This window comes from Primulina tabacum, chromosome 18 (genome assembly GCF_025594145.1).
Source record: "Primulina tabacum isolate GXHZ01 chromosome 18, ASM2559414v2, whole genome shotgun sequence".
Classification (NCBI taxonomy): domain Eukaryota; kingdom Viridiplantae; phylum Streptophyta; class Magnoliopsida; order Lamiales; family Gesneriaceae; genus Primulina; species Primulina tabacum.
Window position 1 is genome coordinate 28687845 of NC_134567.1, and position 15153 is coordinate 28702997.

Below are 15153 nucleotides of genomic sequence, written 5' to 3' on the forward strand. Positions count from 1 at the left end.
TCTCCCATATATGTTTTAATGACTGAAATTAATAACAATGTAGATATAAACAAAATAATGCACAATAATAACACAAATTTAATTTTTTTTTAACTTAGTCTAGATATATGACATTTATAAAAGATATTCAACATATGGTTGCATAAAAATAATTAAGTTTCAACAAGAATACACAAACTAAAATCATCATTTCAAGCAATGACCAACTAAGATATATTTGCCAACACAATATTTGTTAAACATCAAAGAAGGTTCTCTTATTAGTCACTGAGCAGAATCTCAGTTGTAAGGGAATTGTTAAGAATGCTGACATACAAAGCAATGATATATAATACAAAGTAAAATATCATATCGACCAGACTCAAGTACTTTTTATAAATAAATATAAAAGTTTTAGATCGAGCGTACTGAGTTTTCTAGACGACATGTGACTGAAAATTGAATATAATTGTCTTTTTTTATGAGTGCACCATCATTGAGTTTTTGACAAAAATATCAACTTTGTCCAAAACATTCATTTTTGCTAAAACACACATATTCAGTCTTCAATGAATAAACTTCTTTTCCTCGTATATGACCATACTATAAATTTAATACATTGAGATCTTCTACGAGTAAAGTTTGCCATGAAAATATCGGTTCATCGTTTGGATAATCGAGTAAAGAGTTATGTTATTTTTCCAATATCATTGCAAGTTCTTATAAATTCTCAACTATGCATAAAGTGCTAGAATATATCTCAAAATGAAATTCTTAAAAGATGCAATGAAATAGTTTTATGATTATGAATTTAAAACACTGAATATATAAAAATAAGCTTAAACATGCTCTAAATATGACTATTTGGAAAAGTTCTGTATAGAATAAGACATTGAAACAGTAGAGGACAAACATTGAGCTACAATAACCGATTTTTGAAATATTGAACACCGATAAATTAAATCGAATTTGGTTTTCAAATCGAACAGAAGACACACAAAATAATCCATCTGAAATTGATTTAAAAATATATAAAACATGAACGAGAACTCCTAGCACACTCTCAATCGTACGATGCAATCTTACAATTATGATAATGTTTAACGATTGCAGGATAAATTTTGTTATCATTGAGTCTCGAACTCGATCCTTCAGAAATTCTGATACCACAAAGCCACGGGGGAAATGGATCCTATGCAGAAAAAAATTCAAAATAATGTGACGGAAAGTTTATAAACCAGCAACTGTTTTACCCAATAAATAATGTTTTTGTCTCTCATTATTGATAATCGCATTGAACCAAAAACGAAAGTGCGTGGCGTCGGTTGACTTGTGGACAGTGGAGGACTAGAGGATTGGGCGGCCCAGCACTTCAGTATAATGACACGCGATCTCGTTCCATTGGATAAAGCGAGCATCTATCTCCGCTCAAGTCAATCAGCTAAGGCCTAAGCTAGCCACGTGTATTCGTAATTTTTTTGTTGAGATCGAAGACCAGTTTAGGTAGTCTATCTCTGCGTCACCGTTTTGTCTAAGTTTCTTTCGTTTTTTTTAAACATATTTTTTCATTATCTTAAATTTGTGTGGTTTCTCGTTTGGAATATGATGAATTTTGTTTTTTTTTCTATAGTTTTGCTCTTTTATTAGTGCTTGTTGTCTTCTAATTTTCGTGTTGTACTTGTTTTATCTTTTCTTTTGCGTCATTTGCATTTATTTTTTTCTTATTTTCATTTTGTATTTCATTGATGTTTCAGATATTTTTTTTCTTATCACGGTTTATCTTGAATTGTTGTGACAGTGTTAACGATGACGTTCAATCATTTATCTCAATGATATTCAAATAGATATATTTATGATATTTTAAGGATACGATGAATGTTCAATGTATGAAAATTTTTATATATATTTTTGGGGAAAATAAAATATATATTTAAAAAATTGTTTTAAGAACTAATAAAAGTTGCATCGTTTGGTAAACAAGGAAGAGGGAGGGGTCAACCAATTCGGTAGATAGAGGGGCTGTGACTGAAAATTGATGAAGCCTCACCTGTTTCTTCCTCAACCTCCTCCTTTTTTATTCGATCACTGAACCCTTTGATACAATAGAATTCGCAACTTAAGTCACACTAAAATATAGGGGAAACGAAACGAATTTATTTACACAAGCTAATGGATGAATCGGTGGAGCTGCCGGGCCGACTCGCTATTCTTCCCTTTCGAAACAAAGTTTTGTTGCCTGGAGCAATCATTCGTATTAGCTGCACTTCTCCCAGCAGGTGTGTTTTTGTTTTGTAATTTTTTTGGTTGAATACAGTTCCCAGCTGAATTTGTATGTGTTTTGAATTGAAATCCTTTCTTTTCTTAGATATGAAAAGCAATATATTATTTTTGCATGATAGCGGTGTGAATTTAAATGAAGTTATTTTGCGATAATGAATGTGCTAGTGTGAAATTGGTGGAACAAGAGTTGTGGCAGAGAGAAGAGAAAGGATTAATAGGCATTCTGCCAGTTCGTGATGCTGCGGAGGTCCCCGATGCTGGCTCCAATTCATCTTCAGGTTAGTGGTAGCACTCGCTCACCAAATCGGATGCTATTTTTTTTTATATAAAAAGTGAACTGAAAATAGACGAGACGAATGTAACCAGAGTAGTCATAGGAGTTGTGATATTGTGATGCTTGATGAGTCATTTTGGAATTGTATTTTAAGGCGCGGGAACTAACTTAAGTGAAAGAAGCTCAAAAGTTCAAGAGGAAACAACTGATATCTCCCACAAACACGGTGGCAAAAACCGACAAGAAGTTGTTCACTGGCATAACCGGTATTTTTTTCAATAACGATGAAGCTAAATTTTGTTAGTATCCCGAGTGTATGAATATTGGGGATTATATACCAGTGGTTGATGGTTTCTTCTAGGGGAGTTGCTGCCCGAGCTTTACATCTGTCAAGAGGAGTGGAGAAACCAAGTGGCAGGGTCACCTACACTGTAGTTCTGGAAGGATTGTGCAGATTTAGTGTGCAGGAGCTGAGCACAAGAGGGACATACTACACTGCTCGGATCACTTCCCTTGACGCGACAAAAGCTGGTAAACAGTCAGTGAAATTTGTATTTTTGACTTAGGTTAGTCATCGATATTGGTAACTTTGGACCACAGGAAATCAATAAATGTTGCTCTGGCTAAAAACTAATCCCTACATGAGGAAGTACAATTAATGTTGAGCCGGGTATTGTGCATTTAGTTTACACAAATAATCCCGTATTTTCGTTTCATATAAAAAAATAATAAATAATCCCATCTTAATTAATAAGGAATTTGGTGGTTTTGTTGCATTTCCTTGGGCTCCCGAGATCATACTATTGGAAAAAACAATAATTCAATTTATCCCACGCACCTATAAGTTTATTGCTTTCAAAACAACTTTTCTGTAATTGATCGCATTCACGTGATTATATCATACCTCACAATTATGTAATCACGGGTTCACAATGTTCAAAACTTTAAACTACAAACCAACGAGGTTGAATCGACATGGTCCTTCAAAGATCATGGCCTAACACAAGGTTCTTTTGTTTTTTTCGTTTTTATTCAAAATTTGGGGTACTGACACCCCAAGGAATCACCATATGAACATCTAGTCATTGATCACATTTATACAATAAGCTTTCTGGAATATTTCCTTGGGAGACGTGAGCCACGTGAATGAGAGGGGACAAACATTTTTTGTGAATACATTAGGTTTTGTACGACTTTTTTTCGTTTTTTTTGGCAATTCTACATGTAATCTTTATAGATTCTGTGAGTTTGAATAAACGTTGAACATTTCCATGTGAAGTTAATCTATAATGATGAATATAAACAATTACTTGTTCATTTTAACCCGTCTCGTAAAACCATGCAATCCTAGTTCATCAATCGAGTTGTTATTGCAAATGAGCCCTTGCTCGTTATTACAAGTTTAATATTGCCTATCGTCATAGTTGGAGTTACTGATTTCAAAAGTGTTCTAACTTGGAGGCTTTCTCAAAAGAGAACTTTACAAATTTGGAATCCCATCTCAAACAAATTCACAATCCTATTTATTTGGACATGTATTCCTATATCCTTAAACTCTTGCAACCAAGTAACCTTAATAGGTAATTCACGAGTAGTTTATATGTTAATTTTTAGTGCCATCTATAACTATTTTAGTGAGACCTTTAACATTCTAGGGGATATGGTTATCTCAGAATATTTATTTACGCGCGATGCATGGATATTGAACACAAATGGCCAAATGTATAATATATTATTAATAAATAAATAAAGAAAATTGTGTATATCACAAAATCAGCTAGCAGTTGATTCAATGAGAACCTACTTTAATAAGTTTTATGTGAAATATGCCTCTAACTGAACTGACGGTGTATGAATTTGTGCTGGTTTCTTTTATTTTTAATGCATGTTTTTAGTTTTGCTTGATTTTCTCTCAGTTAATTTTAATTTTATACATTTTGAAACATAAAAAATAATAACAATAATTTAGCCACGGTGCCACGTCCCTGGACTGCTGGACCCAACCTCAATTTCCTTGTTGTGTAAATTGAACATGGATCTATCTCAAAAATGGAATCAAAAACATTTTTCTGTTTTAGTTCCATACTCATAATCAAATTCAATGACTTACAATTTGGTTCCGGTCTTTAAACATTAGAAAGCAGAATTGAAATTTAATCTAGAAATCATGACACTATTTTGTCTATGTTAGACCCAATATAGTATAGATAGTTCCCTTTTAATTGGGACCGAATCATTGGTTTAAGAATCATAACCACTGATTGGAACCATAGTCAAGCCCACGAACTCCCTCTAAATTGTGTTTTTACCGAGTTGATAGTTTGTAGTATTAAAAAAATTCCCTCGCTTTTGGTATTTTTCTATACCTTTTTTAATAATGGACATATCTAGTGACATAAAAAGTATGTTGGGTTTCATTTAAAAGAGATGCCATATTTTTGGATTTTTTCTCTCATTTTATATACTTTGTATTAGCTAAGGGTTGATTTAACCTTTCAGTTAATGCACCAGTGCTCTTTGGCTTTATCTAGGTGTTTAGATTAATTTGTCTAAAGTATTTTGTGTGTATTCTGTCCTTTCGATTTTTTAGTTACAACTGCTTTTGCCGTTTTATGTTTATATGCTACTCGAATTTGGCAAAGTATTATCTTAAGTCAAATCTATTTCCAAAGTCTTTTTACTTAAGCTAAGCTATGAATCTTTGATACAATGGTTATGTATTATTTTAAAGAAGTTTGTTTACTTCAAATCCCTATGATATGATGTGCTTATAAATAGAAAGGCTGGTTTATTTGTAATAAACAACTCAATAATATTATACTATTTGAATGAGATTGCCGGGTCCTAAAAATATCATTGGACTTATAATGGACTTGAGTAAGCATTCGCCGGAGTTGGAAATACAGTGGGTATAAGTTAGTTGTGACATGCTTATTTATTTGTTCATCACTGAGGGGTTTTACATTAACTGTATTTTGTAATGTCAAATGGCAAATGCAAAGACAATTCTGGCATGAAGGGTTGTGTTCACTTTTTTATCAAACGATAATTCTCAAACTTGGGGCATCCCTTTTGAGTTAATGAAATATTTTCAACCCTTTTAACTCTTGATCTCAATCTTTATTTTCCTAAATGTGCTTATGCATTTTTGGCGCAAAAAGGATGAAATGGTACTGAGTAGAGTTTGTGGGCTAAAAAATTTGTTGGACTGCAATGAGACCCTTCATACCACATGGGAAGAAGGAAAGGAACTGAATGGCTTGACACCTATTTCCGTCTTTTGGCACAGGCCGAAAAGAATTCCCTGAATGATATATCTAGTCTTGTATCGACAATTTGCAATTCAGATTTTGATTTCAGTTATATTGTCATTCTTACACTCATTAAGTTTTACTTTACTGCTCTGTAAACACCATCTTTGATTTATTGACTGATTTTGTTATTTTATAATCGTATAGAGATGGATCAAGTGGAACAAGATCCAGATTTTATAGCGCTATCTAGACAATTCAAGGCCACTGCAATGGAACTCATCTCTATTCTTGAGCAGGTTGGTTACGTGAAATACTTGAGAATTAATGGAGAAATTCCTTAAGAGTTGGAAATGGACATACATTTCAATGTTTTCCTTTGTAACATTACTTACTTTTCATTTGATCTTTGTTTGATTTCTGCTTTTAGAAACAAAAAACAGGTGGCAGGACTAAAATTCTCCTGGAAACAATCCCTGTGCACAAACTGGCAGACATATTTGTTGCAAGCTTCGAGATTAGCTTTGAAGAACAGCTATCCACTTTAGATTCTGTGGATATTAAAGCGAGGCTAGCAAAAGCAACTGAATTGGTTGATAGGCATTTACAGGTCTGTAGAATTCATCTTATGGGTTTGTACAATTCATATGGATTATGTACAATTAAGAGTCATGCTTTGTAACTGCTTCCTGTAGTCTATTCGAGTAGCGGAGAAGATTACACAAAAGGTCGAGGGACAGTTGTCAAAGTCACAGAAAGAATTTCTCCTTCGTCAACAGGTTATCTTACTCAATGTATTTCACACTTAAGGATTATAGTGATTCCTTTTAAAATAAACCTGAGAAAGCTACATCCAACTATAGTTATCAGGGGGGCCTGCATGCATTCACGTAACATAGTGCTTGTGTGTTTTTTGAACTTAAAAATCTATCAGTCTTGTCTAATTTCGGGTTCCACCCTTTTTCTATGCTTTGAAGAAACCATCAATTTTTACTTGCAGAAACCTATCCAAAGAAGTAAAGTTATAACTAACTTCACCATCTGGTTTCTTTGTACCAATTTGTACTTGCAGTGAAGAAAAGTTATAACTAACTTCACCATCTGGTTTCTTAGTACCAAAAATTCTTTTAAAAAATCTCACTCTATATTAATTTATAATTTGTCTCGTAAATTCTAATGTCACGCCTACACTTTTGTGCTTTTTGTATTACAAGATGAGGGCTATAAAGGAAGAACTTGGTGACAACGATGATGATGAGGATGATGTGGCCACACTAGAGAGAAAATTACAAGATGTCGGGATGCCTGCAAACATCTGGAAATATGCTCAAAGAGAATTACGGTACAGTCTTCGTTACCAATCACTTTGATAGTTTTCAAAGAGCACTATCAAAGAGCAATGATAGTGGATTTAAACATTTCATCTAAATTACGTTGAAACTATGTTAGCAATGTTCATACACTAAGATTTGAGTTAAGCTATCACATTGTTGAACATTTGATGTAACAAATAGTCACTGAAAAGGATGGTATCATACTTCATTTATTGTAGCAAAAGAGCATTGAAAACATAGGATTTACGTTTTCTATTGAGATATATTTTTTCAATGTTCATACTTTACGGTGAAGATTATTGATATTTTGCTAGTCTTGTGCCAAAGTTTGCATGGGCATATCTGTCAAGCTATTTTGGGAGAGATATCACAATGTTGTCTGCTGTACAACCCATAGTTTGGAATTCTTCTTGCTCTTGGTTCAGAATTTCAAATCTGATTTGAGTACTTTCTTTCATTTTCGAATTAATTTTTGTACAGGAGACTTAAAAAAATGCAGCCGCAGCAACCTGGATATAACAGCTCTCGTGCGTATTTGGAACTTCTTGCCGACCTTCCCTGGCAAAAAGCCAGTGAAGAATTGGAATTGGATTTGAAAGCAGCAAAAGAGCGTCTCGACATCGACCACTATGGTTTAGTGAAAGTCAAGCAGCGTATAATTGAATATCTAGCTGTTCGGAAGGTTTACTTCTTGTTCCCATTTTATTCTTGATAATTTTCAATCTCGCAAATGTCAATCAAACTTAATCTATCTGAACATGTCATACAGCTCAAACCAGACGCAAGAGGCCCGGTGTTGTGCTTTGTCGGTCCACCAGGTGTAGGAAAGACATCTTTAGCCTCGTCAATTGCTGCTGCTTTGGGCAGAAAATTTGTGCGCATATCCCTTGGTGGCGTCAAAGATGAGGCTGACATTAGAGGCCACCGGCGAACATATGTTGGAAGCATGCCTGGACGTCTTATTGATGGGCTGAAGGTGAGATGTAATCATATCACATTTTCTTAATGTTCACTTGATAATATTAAAAGCATTAGATTTCTTTTTTTTTTTAAAATAATATGCTATTGGTAAAATGAGGTGAGACGTATATTCCTTGTCCTCTTGCTGGTTTTTACCTTTCATTTGTGGCTGTGGGTGGGATTTTATTTGATATTTTCCACCTCTTTGTTTTAGAGGTTTTTAGGTGCTACAGCACGAGTGAATTTTGTGAATGAAAAAGTAAAACTAAATTTGCTATGCAAACCATCTGTGAGGAGCATGGCTTAAATCTTGTGTTTTTCTCATATATTTATCAATCACGGTCCTTCATAAATTGGACTTCTAATTGTTTTGTTTTGAGCTTTGGGATTGAGTTCAGCAAGAAAGAACACCGGATTAAATAAGAGTAATATTTCATCAAGATGAAAATAATCTGACGTCTCTGAATATTTTTTTCATCTTTAGTTTGGTTGCAGGTGCATATTCCACAGATTCTTTTCTTGATGAAATTAATGTAACTTTTTTGATTTCCAGAAAGTTGGTGTTTGCAATCCTGTTATGCTTCTGGATGAGATTGACAAAACAGGTTCCGATGTCCGGGGTGATCCGGCTTCAGCACTGCTTGAGGTCCTTGATCCCGAACAGAACAAAACATTCAATGATCAGTATCCTTGCACTAGTCATGTTTGGCTTACTATTTAGTATTTGGATAGTAAGAAACTGCATTCATTTTCTCATCTATTCAACCTGGAAAAATATGCTTCAATTGTCACTGTCTAGGTTAGTAATTAGATGCATAATTCATAGGGAATTCAGTTATGAAAATATGGTTGTGATAAAACCTGATAAACTCATACTGAACTTATGGGAAATTTGGACACATATTTTATTTAATTTTTCTTTTCTTTCATTATAAGTTGCTCAGGGATAAAAATACGTCCTCAAGAATATGGAGGTAAAAAGATATGACTTTATTTCGCAGAATCATGACAATTTCTCGGGCCACAGAAATATGAAACAGTGCCTGTGTCATGCTTTTGTTCTTTCATTACATGTATGTATGTTGAAAATATATCATCTTGGGCCAATTTTATTGAAAAATAAAAATAGGTGATCCTTGATTGAACTTTTTAGCTATTTGAATGTTCCATTTGACCTTTCGAAGGTTATATTTGTGGCTACTGCAAATAGGATGCAGCCTATTCCTCCGCCACTCTTAGACAGGATGGAAGTCATTGAGCTGCCTGGATATACCCCTGAAGAAAAGCTTCGAATAGCAACCCGACATTTAATTCCACGAGTGCTTGATCAACATGGACTGAGCTATGATTTTCTACAGGTTCCAGAGGTATGGAAGTCATTATGCACTTGTTCCATCGTATTGTGATTTCTCATATAGAAGTATGATTGAATGTGTTGTAAACTGGCATGATGCAAATATGTTTCGTTCGGTGTTGTATGTTTGGCTTGTGGATGTTATCCCGAGGTTATAGTTTAGTCCTTTTTTGTGGCATAATTTTTATGTTCGAATACTATTGCCTGCATCTCCATTAGCTTATCCATATCATATCTAGGCATGTATTACATCTGTAACTTTTTGGATTTGATTTTCTTAATTATTTGGCTTAGTACTCTGGTTTACATGGAAGCCAATGCGAAAATAGGTGTTGTCTCTAACCCGAGGTCATTTTATTAACTTGAGGATTGAGTCTGGCGCCCCACATCATCAATTTGAGTAGACAACAATGCTGTGGCGTGCTTTAGTGGCCCCCTCTTTCAGGGTTGTTTGCACTATTATTTTATAATCAAGTAGTCTTGTTCGTATAATGTCACAAGCATGTTCATGCTTATGAAGTGCCTCCTGTTCATCAGTCCCATCATTGGCTAATCAGTATGTGAAATTTTGAAAACTAATGAACTTAACCATACTGGTTTCTTGATTTTGTGGTAGGCCATGGTAGAACTTGTCATCCAAAGATACACTAGGGAAGCTGGTGTCCGCAATCTGGAGAGAAATTTGGCTGCCCTGGCTCGTGCAGCGGCCGTCAGAGTTGCCGAACAAGATCATGCTGTGCCACTTAGCAAAGATGTCCAGCGGCTGGCTTCTCCTATATTGGAGAGTGGACTTTCTGACGAGGCTGGAGTAGAATTTGAAGTCATTCCAATGGATGTCAACAACCATGATATCTCAAATGCATGTCGTATGACCTCACCTTTGGTTGCGGATGAAGCTATGCTGGAAAAAGTTCTCGGAGTAAGTAGTATTTTCGTTTAAAATAAACAATAACTAATAGAATCCCAAAAGCCCAAATGATATTGTAAATTTGATTGCTTTATAAGGGCTATTTGGGTTCTGTTGGACATCAGTTGCTCCTCTTTTCTTTGTTTCTGCATTTCTCATCATCTGTCATGACTTATGGTATGCTGTCTACCAGCCACCAAGATATGACGATAGAGAAACTGCTGACCGAGTTGCGACTCCTGGGATATCTGTTGGACTTGTTTGGACAGCCGTTGGTGGGGAGGTTCAATTTGTTGAGGCTACCGCGCTGGTGGGAAAAGGTGATTTGCATCTGACCGGGCAACTTGGGGATGTAATTAAAGAATCGGCACAAATTGCATTGACGTGGGTAATAATTTTCACTCTTTCACTGCACGTACAGTTTTATGTAGTCATAAATAATATGCTTGTCTTGAGTATTAGGAAACTAGATATGAGGTTACGGATGCTGCTAGAGTTGGAATTTGCCATCTAAAAAATGTTGTCGTAATTCCAACTCTTAATGTACATTAGAATTCACTAGAAAGTTGTGTGGCTGCCCATCAAGCAATTTTTTTACTCGGCATTTTGTCAAATTTTGAGTGTTTTGGCGTGAATATGAATCCCGTATTCATACTTGTTGGAACTAGCGGATTCACAATGAAGCAATACTGCAATAGTTGACTGGCCACTTTGAAGTCCCCGGCTGCTCTATTTTCAGTTAAAAAATTAAGTTCTCTGATTTCTTTTGTTGCTTTAATTCCTCTCATACAATTTTATGTGTGGTGTCATTTTTATTGCGTGTAAAACAAAAGGATAAAGGTTTCCTCATAGTTCATAGGTATATGTGGGCTTTATGGTTCTCTCCATTCACGTACACAGGTAAGAGCAAGAGCAACTGAACTTAATCTGGCTGCTGCTAAAGATTCTAATCTCCTTGAAGGTCGAGACATTCATATACATTTTCCTGCTGGGGCTGTCCCAAAGGACGGGCCTTCAGCTGGTGTAACTCTTGTAACCTCGTTGGTTTCACTATTCAGTCAGCGAAGAGTTAGAGCAGATACAGCAATGACTGGAGAGTTGACTTTAAGGGGTATAGTCTTACCTGTTGGTGGCATTAAGGACAAGGTACATTTTCTTGGAGTTTTACACCGTAAATTCTCAGTTAAGTTGTGAGTTTTTACATTTTAGTTACCAATATGAACTATTATTTTGCAGACCTAATAATTTTCAGCGATGTGTATAAATTTGATGCTAGATAAAATTCATCTGTCATTGATAAGGGTGGAAATGGGGATCAAATCAAGGTTAGATGAGGTTCTTCAGAGATGGGATCTGCAAAAATATATTGGCTCGAAATGAGTCAGTTCAATTTTCGTTTTTCTTCCTCAACCCAGATATGCATTTTTTTTGTCTAGCATAGCCATTGTTTTTCATGGTAGTTGATCGCCTGGCGGAGTCTGGTCTAGGACGAGAGTATTCAATCGAACCCAACTTTGTATAATATCAAATTGATCGTTAGAATTTTAAACACGGGTGGCAACTTGTGCATTTTTGACTCCCATAAAAATAGTAATAAAAACTTGAGGGAACTTTAATTTAAAATTCATCTATTTATACATAATGTCATTGGATAAAAGAAAAACGTACTATTTATCACAAAATTAAATTAATTCTTTATAATTTCCCATGTCAAATTTTTCAGAAAATCGTATTATGTCCGTCGCTACATAAATTGAAGTACAAGATATACTACTAACCAATTCTACTTTTTTTTTTAGCGTTCTTGCCTCACCGCCTCTTTACTTCGTTCTTTAATGATGCATATATAACTGCACGTAAAAGTAATCGGTAGAATAAGATAAAGTTAATATTGCCGTCAGAAGTGTTGACTTTTCTCTGTCAGATGCCTCTCTATGTTAATTTTGTCAATGCTAGATGGATATCTCGGCTGGTTGACTGTTCTATTGATTGACATTTCTGTTTCAGTAGCGTTGAATCAGAAGCTCACTTCTGCTTGGTTAAATGTGTAACTTTGAGGTTCTCATTGCCAGACGTCTCAATTTTGGATTCCTTTGTTGAATCAGAAGCTCACTTCTGCTTGGTTAAATGTGTAACTTTGAGGTTCTCATTGCCAAACATCTCAATTTTGGATTCCTTTTTGGGGGTTGGTTGGAATGAAGCATATCTTAGTATCTACATCACAAAATTAAGTTTTGTTATTGTTAGTTGTCACACATCGCTTGTATAATATACCTGCGAGTTGCATATATGGACTTGGACAATGCTCTTCCCTTGAGCTAGCTTTTGAGGTTGAGTTAGGTTCAAGTCTCAATCTTAACATGGTATCAGAGCTCAGGTTCCACCGTTATGTGTTGAAATGTCCATGGTTGGGTCACCCGTTCTGTCCATATTTGGGTAATTTGTACACTCCACGTTCCAGATATTCATTCCTGGGCATGAGGAGGGTTTGTTAGTTGACCCACATCGATTGGATATCTGAGAGTTGCATATATTGACTTGGACAATCCTCCTCCTTTGAGCTAGCTTTTTGAGTTGAGTTAGGTCCAAGTCTCAATCTTAAACAGTTATCAATATAAATATATTAGACAAATAATAATAAAATATCAGCTAGAAATTGGGAAGACATACTTGCTCAATGTTAGGTTTTATTTTGGGAATTTTAAGGAAATATTTTGGAAGTGTTCCCAGGTAATAAAATGTATGTTCGGATTTGTTTTGGAGAAAAAAAAATTATTGTATCTGTTTTGAGGAAATTGTAATAGAATTTCACCTAATGATTGTATAAAATTATTTTAAAATAGCATTTTTTTGGAGTAGAATATAATATAACAATAACGGGGTATTTCTAGGAATGATGAAAACTTATGATAAAAACAACTATTATTTTAATAGATTTGAAAAAGGTTGGAAAATTTTTTGTGAGGAAAGAAAATAAAAAATTAGCATTTTTTTTTGTTTCGGGAGGATGAGAAATTGATCGAGGAAAATGAAAACTAACATTTCTTTCCGACATCCCTTCACTTCTTTGGTGGAAATTGGAAGGAAAACCATAGAAGATGTTATTTGTTTAACAAATGTCGCATTCTTGAAAGAAGGAAAAATTTGTGGTGCATATCAGGATCGAAAAGTTGAAGTTACTCACGTGTTCATAAAATTTAAATCAATAGAAGCCATATCTTTTGTTTTCTTGAATGCTTTGTTTGAAATGAATATATACCAAAAATTGTATCCTTCATATTCTATAGCTGCGCTAGATGGAGATAAATAAGCGCATTTGTCATGTCCTCGTTTTTCATTGACTTCAAGTAAGAAATGGGATTGCCACCATGTAAATTTCTTATTATTGTCCACTCGATACAGGTTCTAGCGGCCCACAGATATGGAATCAAAAGAGTTATTCTACCAGAGAGGAACTTAAAAGACTTAGTGGAGGTACCATCAGCTGTGCTCTCTTGTTTGGAGGTAAATTTTGCTCTATACGGTTTTATATTTTGTAGTTGTGTCTTGAGTTTAAGAAATTATGAGTTTAGATGTTTAGTTATAAACAATATGCATACAATTTCATTTTGGTTAGTAAAAAAGTATGAGTGAGTCGAGTGTATCGTGGTTCAGTAAAAATTCAACTCGATCTTGGTTGTGACTGAGCTAGAGTAGGTTGATTATTAGGTTGCTTTGAGTCGATTCGGCACTTTTTACTGGTACTTGAGCTTTGATCTACCATATTTCATTTTTAAAATATATTTTTTGATATGATTAAACTTGCCGTTTTTATCATTGATTCTTTTACAATTGAATGTTTTGAATCTTAATTTGTAAAGACTAGATAGTATTTTGGTTATTGATCTGTCCAATCTCAAGCTCGAAAAGATAAAGTTTGTTAAAGTCGAGCTTGAGTAACTCTGCTCCTGCTGGTTCACTAGTTGATTGAGTTTGAGATCTCGATATTAAAGGGGGTTACTAGAAAGGGACTGCTAGGGGTAATTGTAATGTTGTTAAACGGGAAAAAGTGATGTTAATATTATATTTATAATTTTGTTTAGTTCCTAAAAATGAGACGTTAAATGTACTGGTGTGGTTTATCTTCTCATAAATCTTGTTGCAACAGATACTACCTGCAAAGAGAATGGAGGATGTGTTGGAACAAGCTTTCGTGGGTGGTTGCCCATGGAAACAGCATTCAAAATTATGATAACCCTCGATGTCAAGTATATTTATTTCCCAGTTTCTTTGTAGACCACAAACTTCGCGGAGATTTGGGAAAATAACAACTTTTTGTATATGGTCGATCATCGATACGATCAAGTGTATAGCAATATTCTCTACACCAGTAACCTATCAATTCATGCTTATGGAGGATTTAACAAGCAAGTCTCGTGCATTAACTGTTTTTTAACAAGATCGTATGGATACTTTGAAAAACTGATCCATGTAAACTTGGATGCATTTTAGGCACCTTGAAATTTCTTAATAAATCTAGTTTTTGCAGGGATGCTTCGGATTCAATTTTATTAAATATTTTGTGTTAAAAAGGGTAACATTGTCACGTATATTAAATATTGGAACAAAAACATTGATTTTACTTTTTACCATTGAATTGTTGTAAAGTTATATTATGGAAACAAGGGGAAAATCAACATTATCTTTGTCAAATTTGAGGATAAAAGATTAAGCCTTTTTCAACAAAATGTGCAAAACCTCATATTTTAAATTAAATTTCCTTAAAATATTTGCGGGAAAGCGGCGCGTACCAAATTTCATTCCTCAAACACCCG

At 34.7% G+C, this 15153-nt stretch overlaps 1 protein-coding gene across 2 annotated transcripts; it reads left to right on the forward strand.

Moving 5' to 3' along the window:
* Window positions 1-1940: 1940 nt before the first annotated feature.
* Window positions 1941-14749, forward strand: LOC142532148 (lon protease homolog 2, peroxisomal-like). Of its 2 annotated transcripts, XR_012816517.1 has the most exons (18): window positions 1941-2255; window positions 2425-2537; window positions 2688-2799; window positions 2895-3064; window positions 5992-6083; window positions 6215-6394; window positions 6480-6563; window positions 6999-7126; window positions 7599-7800; window positions 7888-8094; window positions 8632-8762; window positions 9232-9445; window positions 10049-10351; window positions 10533-10727; window positions 11240-11300; window positions 11398-11485; window positions 13742-13843; window positions 14487-14623. XR_012816517.1 is itself a non-coding variant. In XM_075638401.1 (17 exons), the coding sequence occupies exons 1-17, from the start codon at window positions 2149-2151 to the stop codon at window positions 14568-14570; spliced, it is 2670 nt and encodes an 889-aa protein (XP_075494516.1). In that variant the 5' UTR covers window positions 1942-2148; the 3' UTR covers window positions 14571-14749. The 2 variants fall into 2 exon arrangements, 1 of the variants encoding a protein (XP_075494516.1); XM_075638401.1 differs by having other exon boundaries at window positions 1942-2255; window positions 11240-11485; window positions 14487-14749.
* Window positions 14750-15153: the final 404 nt, after the last annotated feature.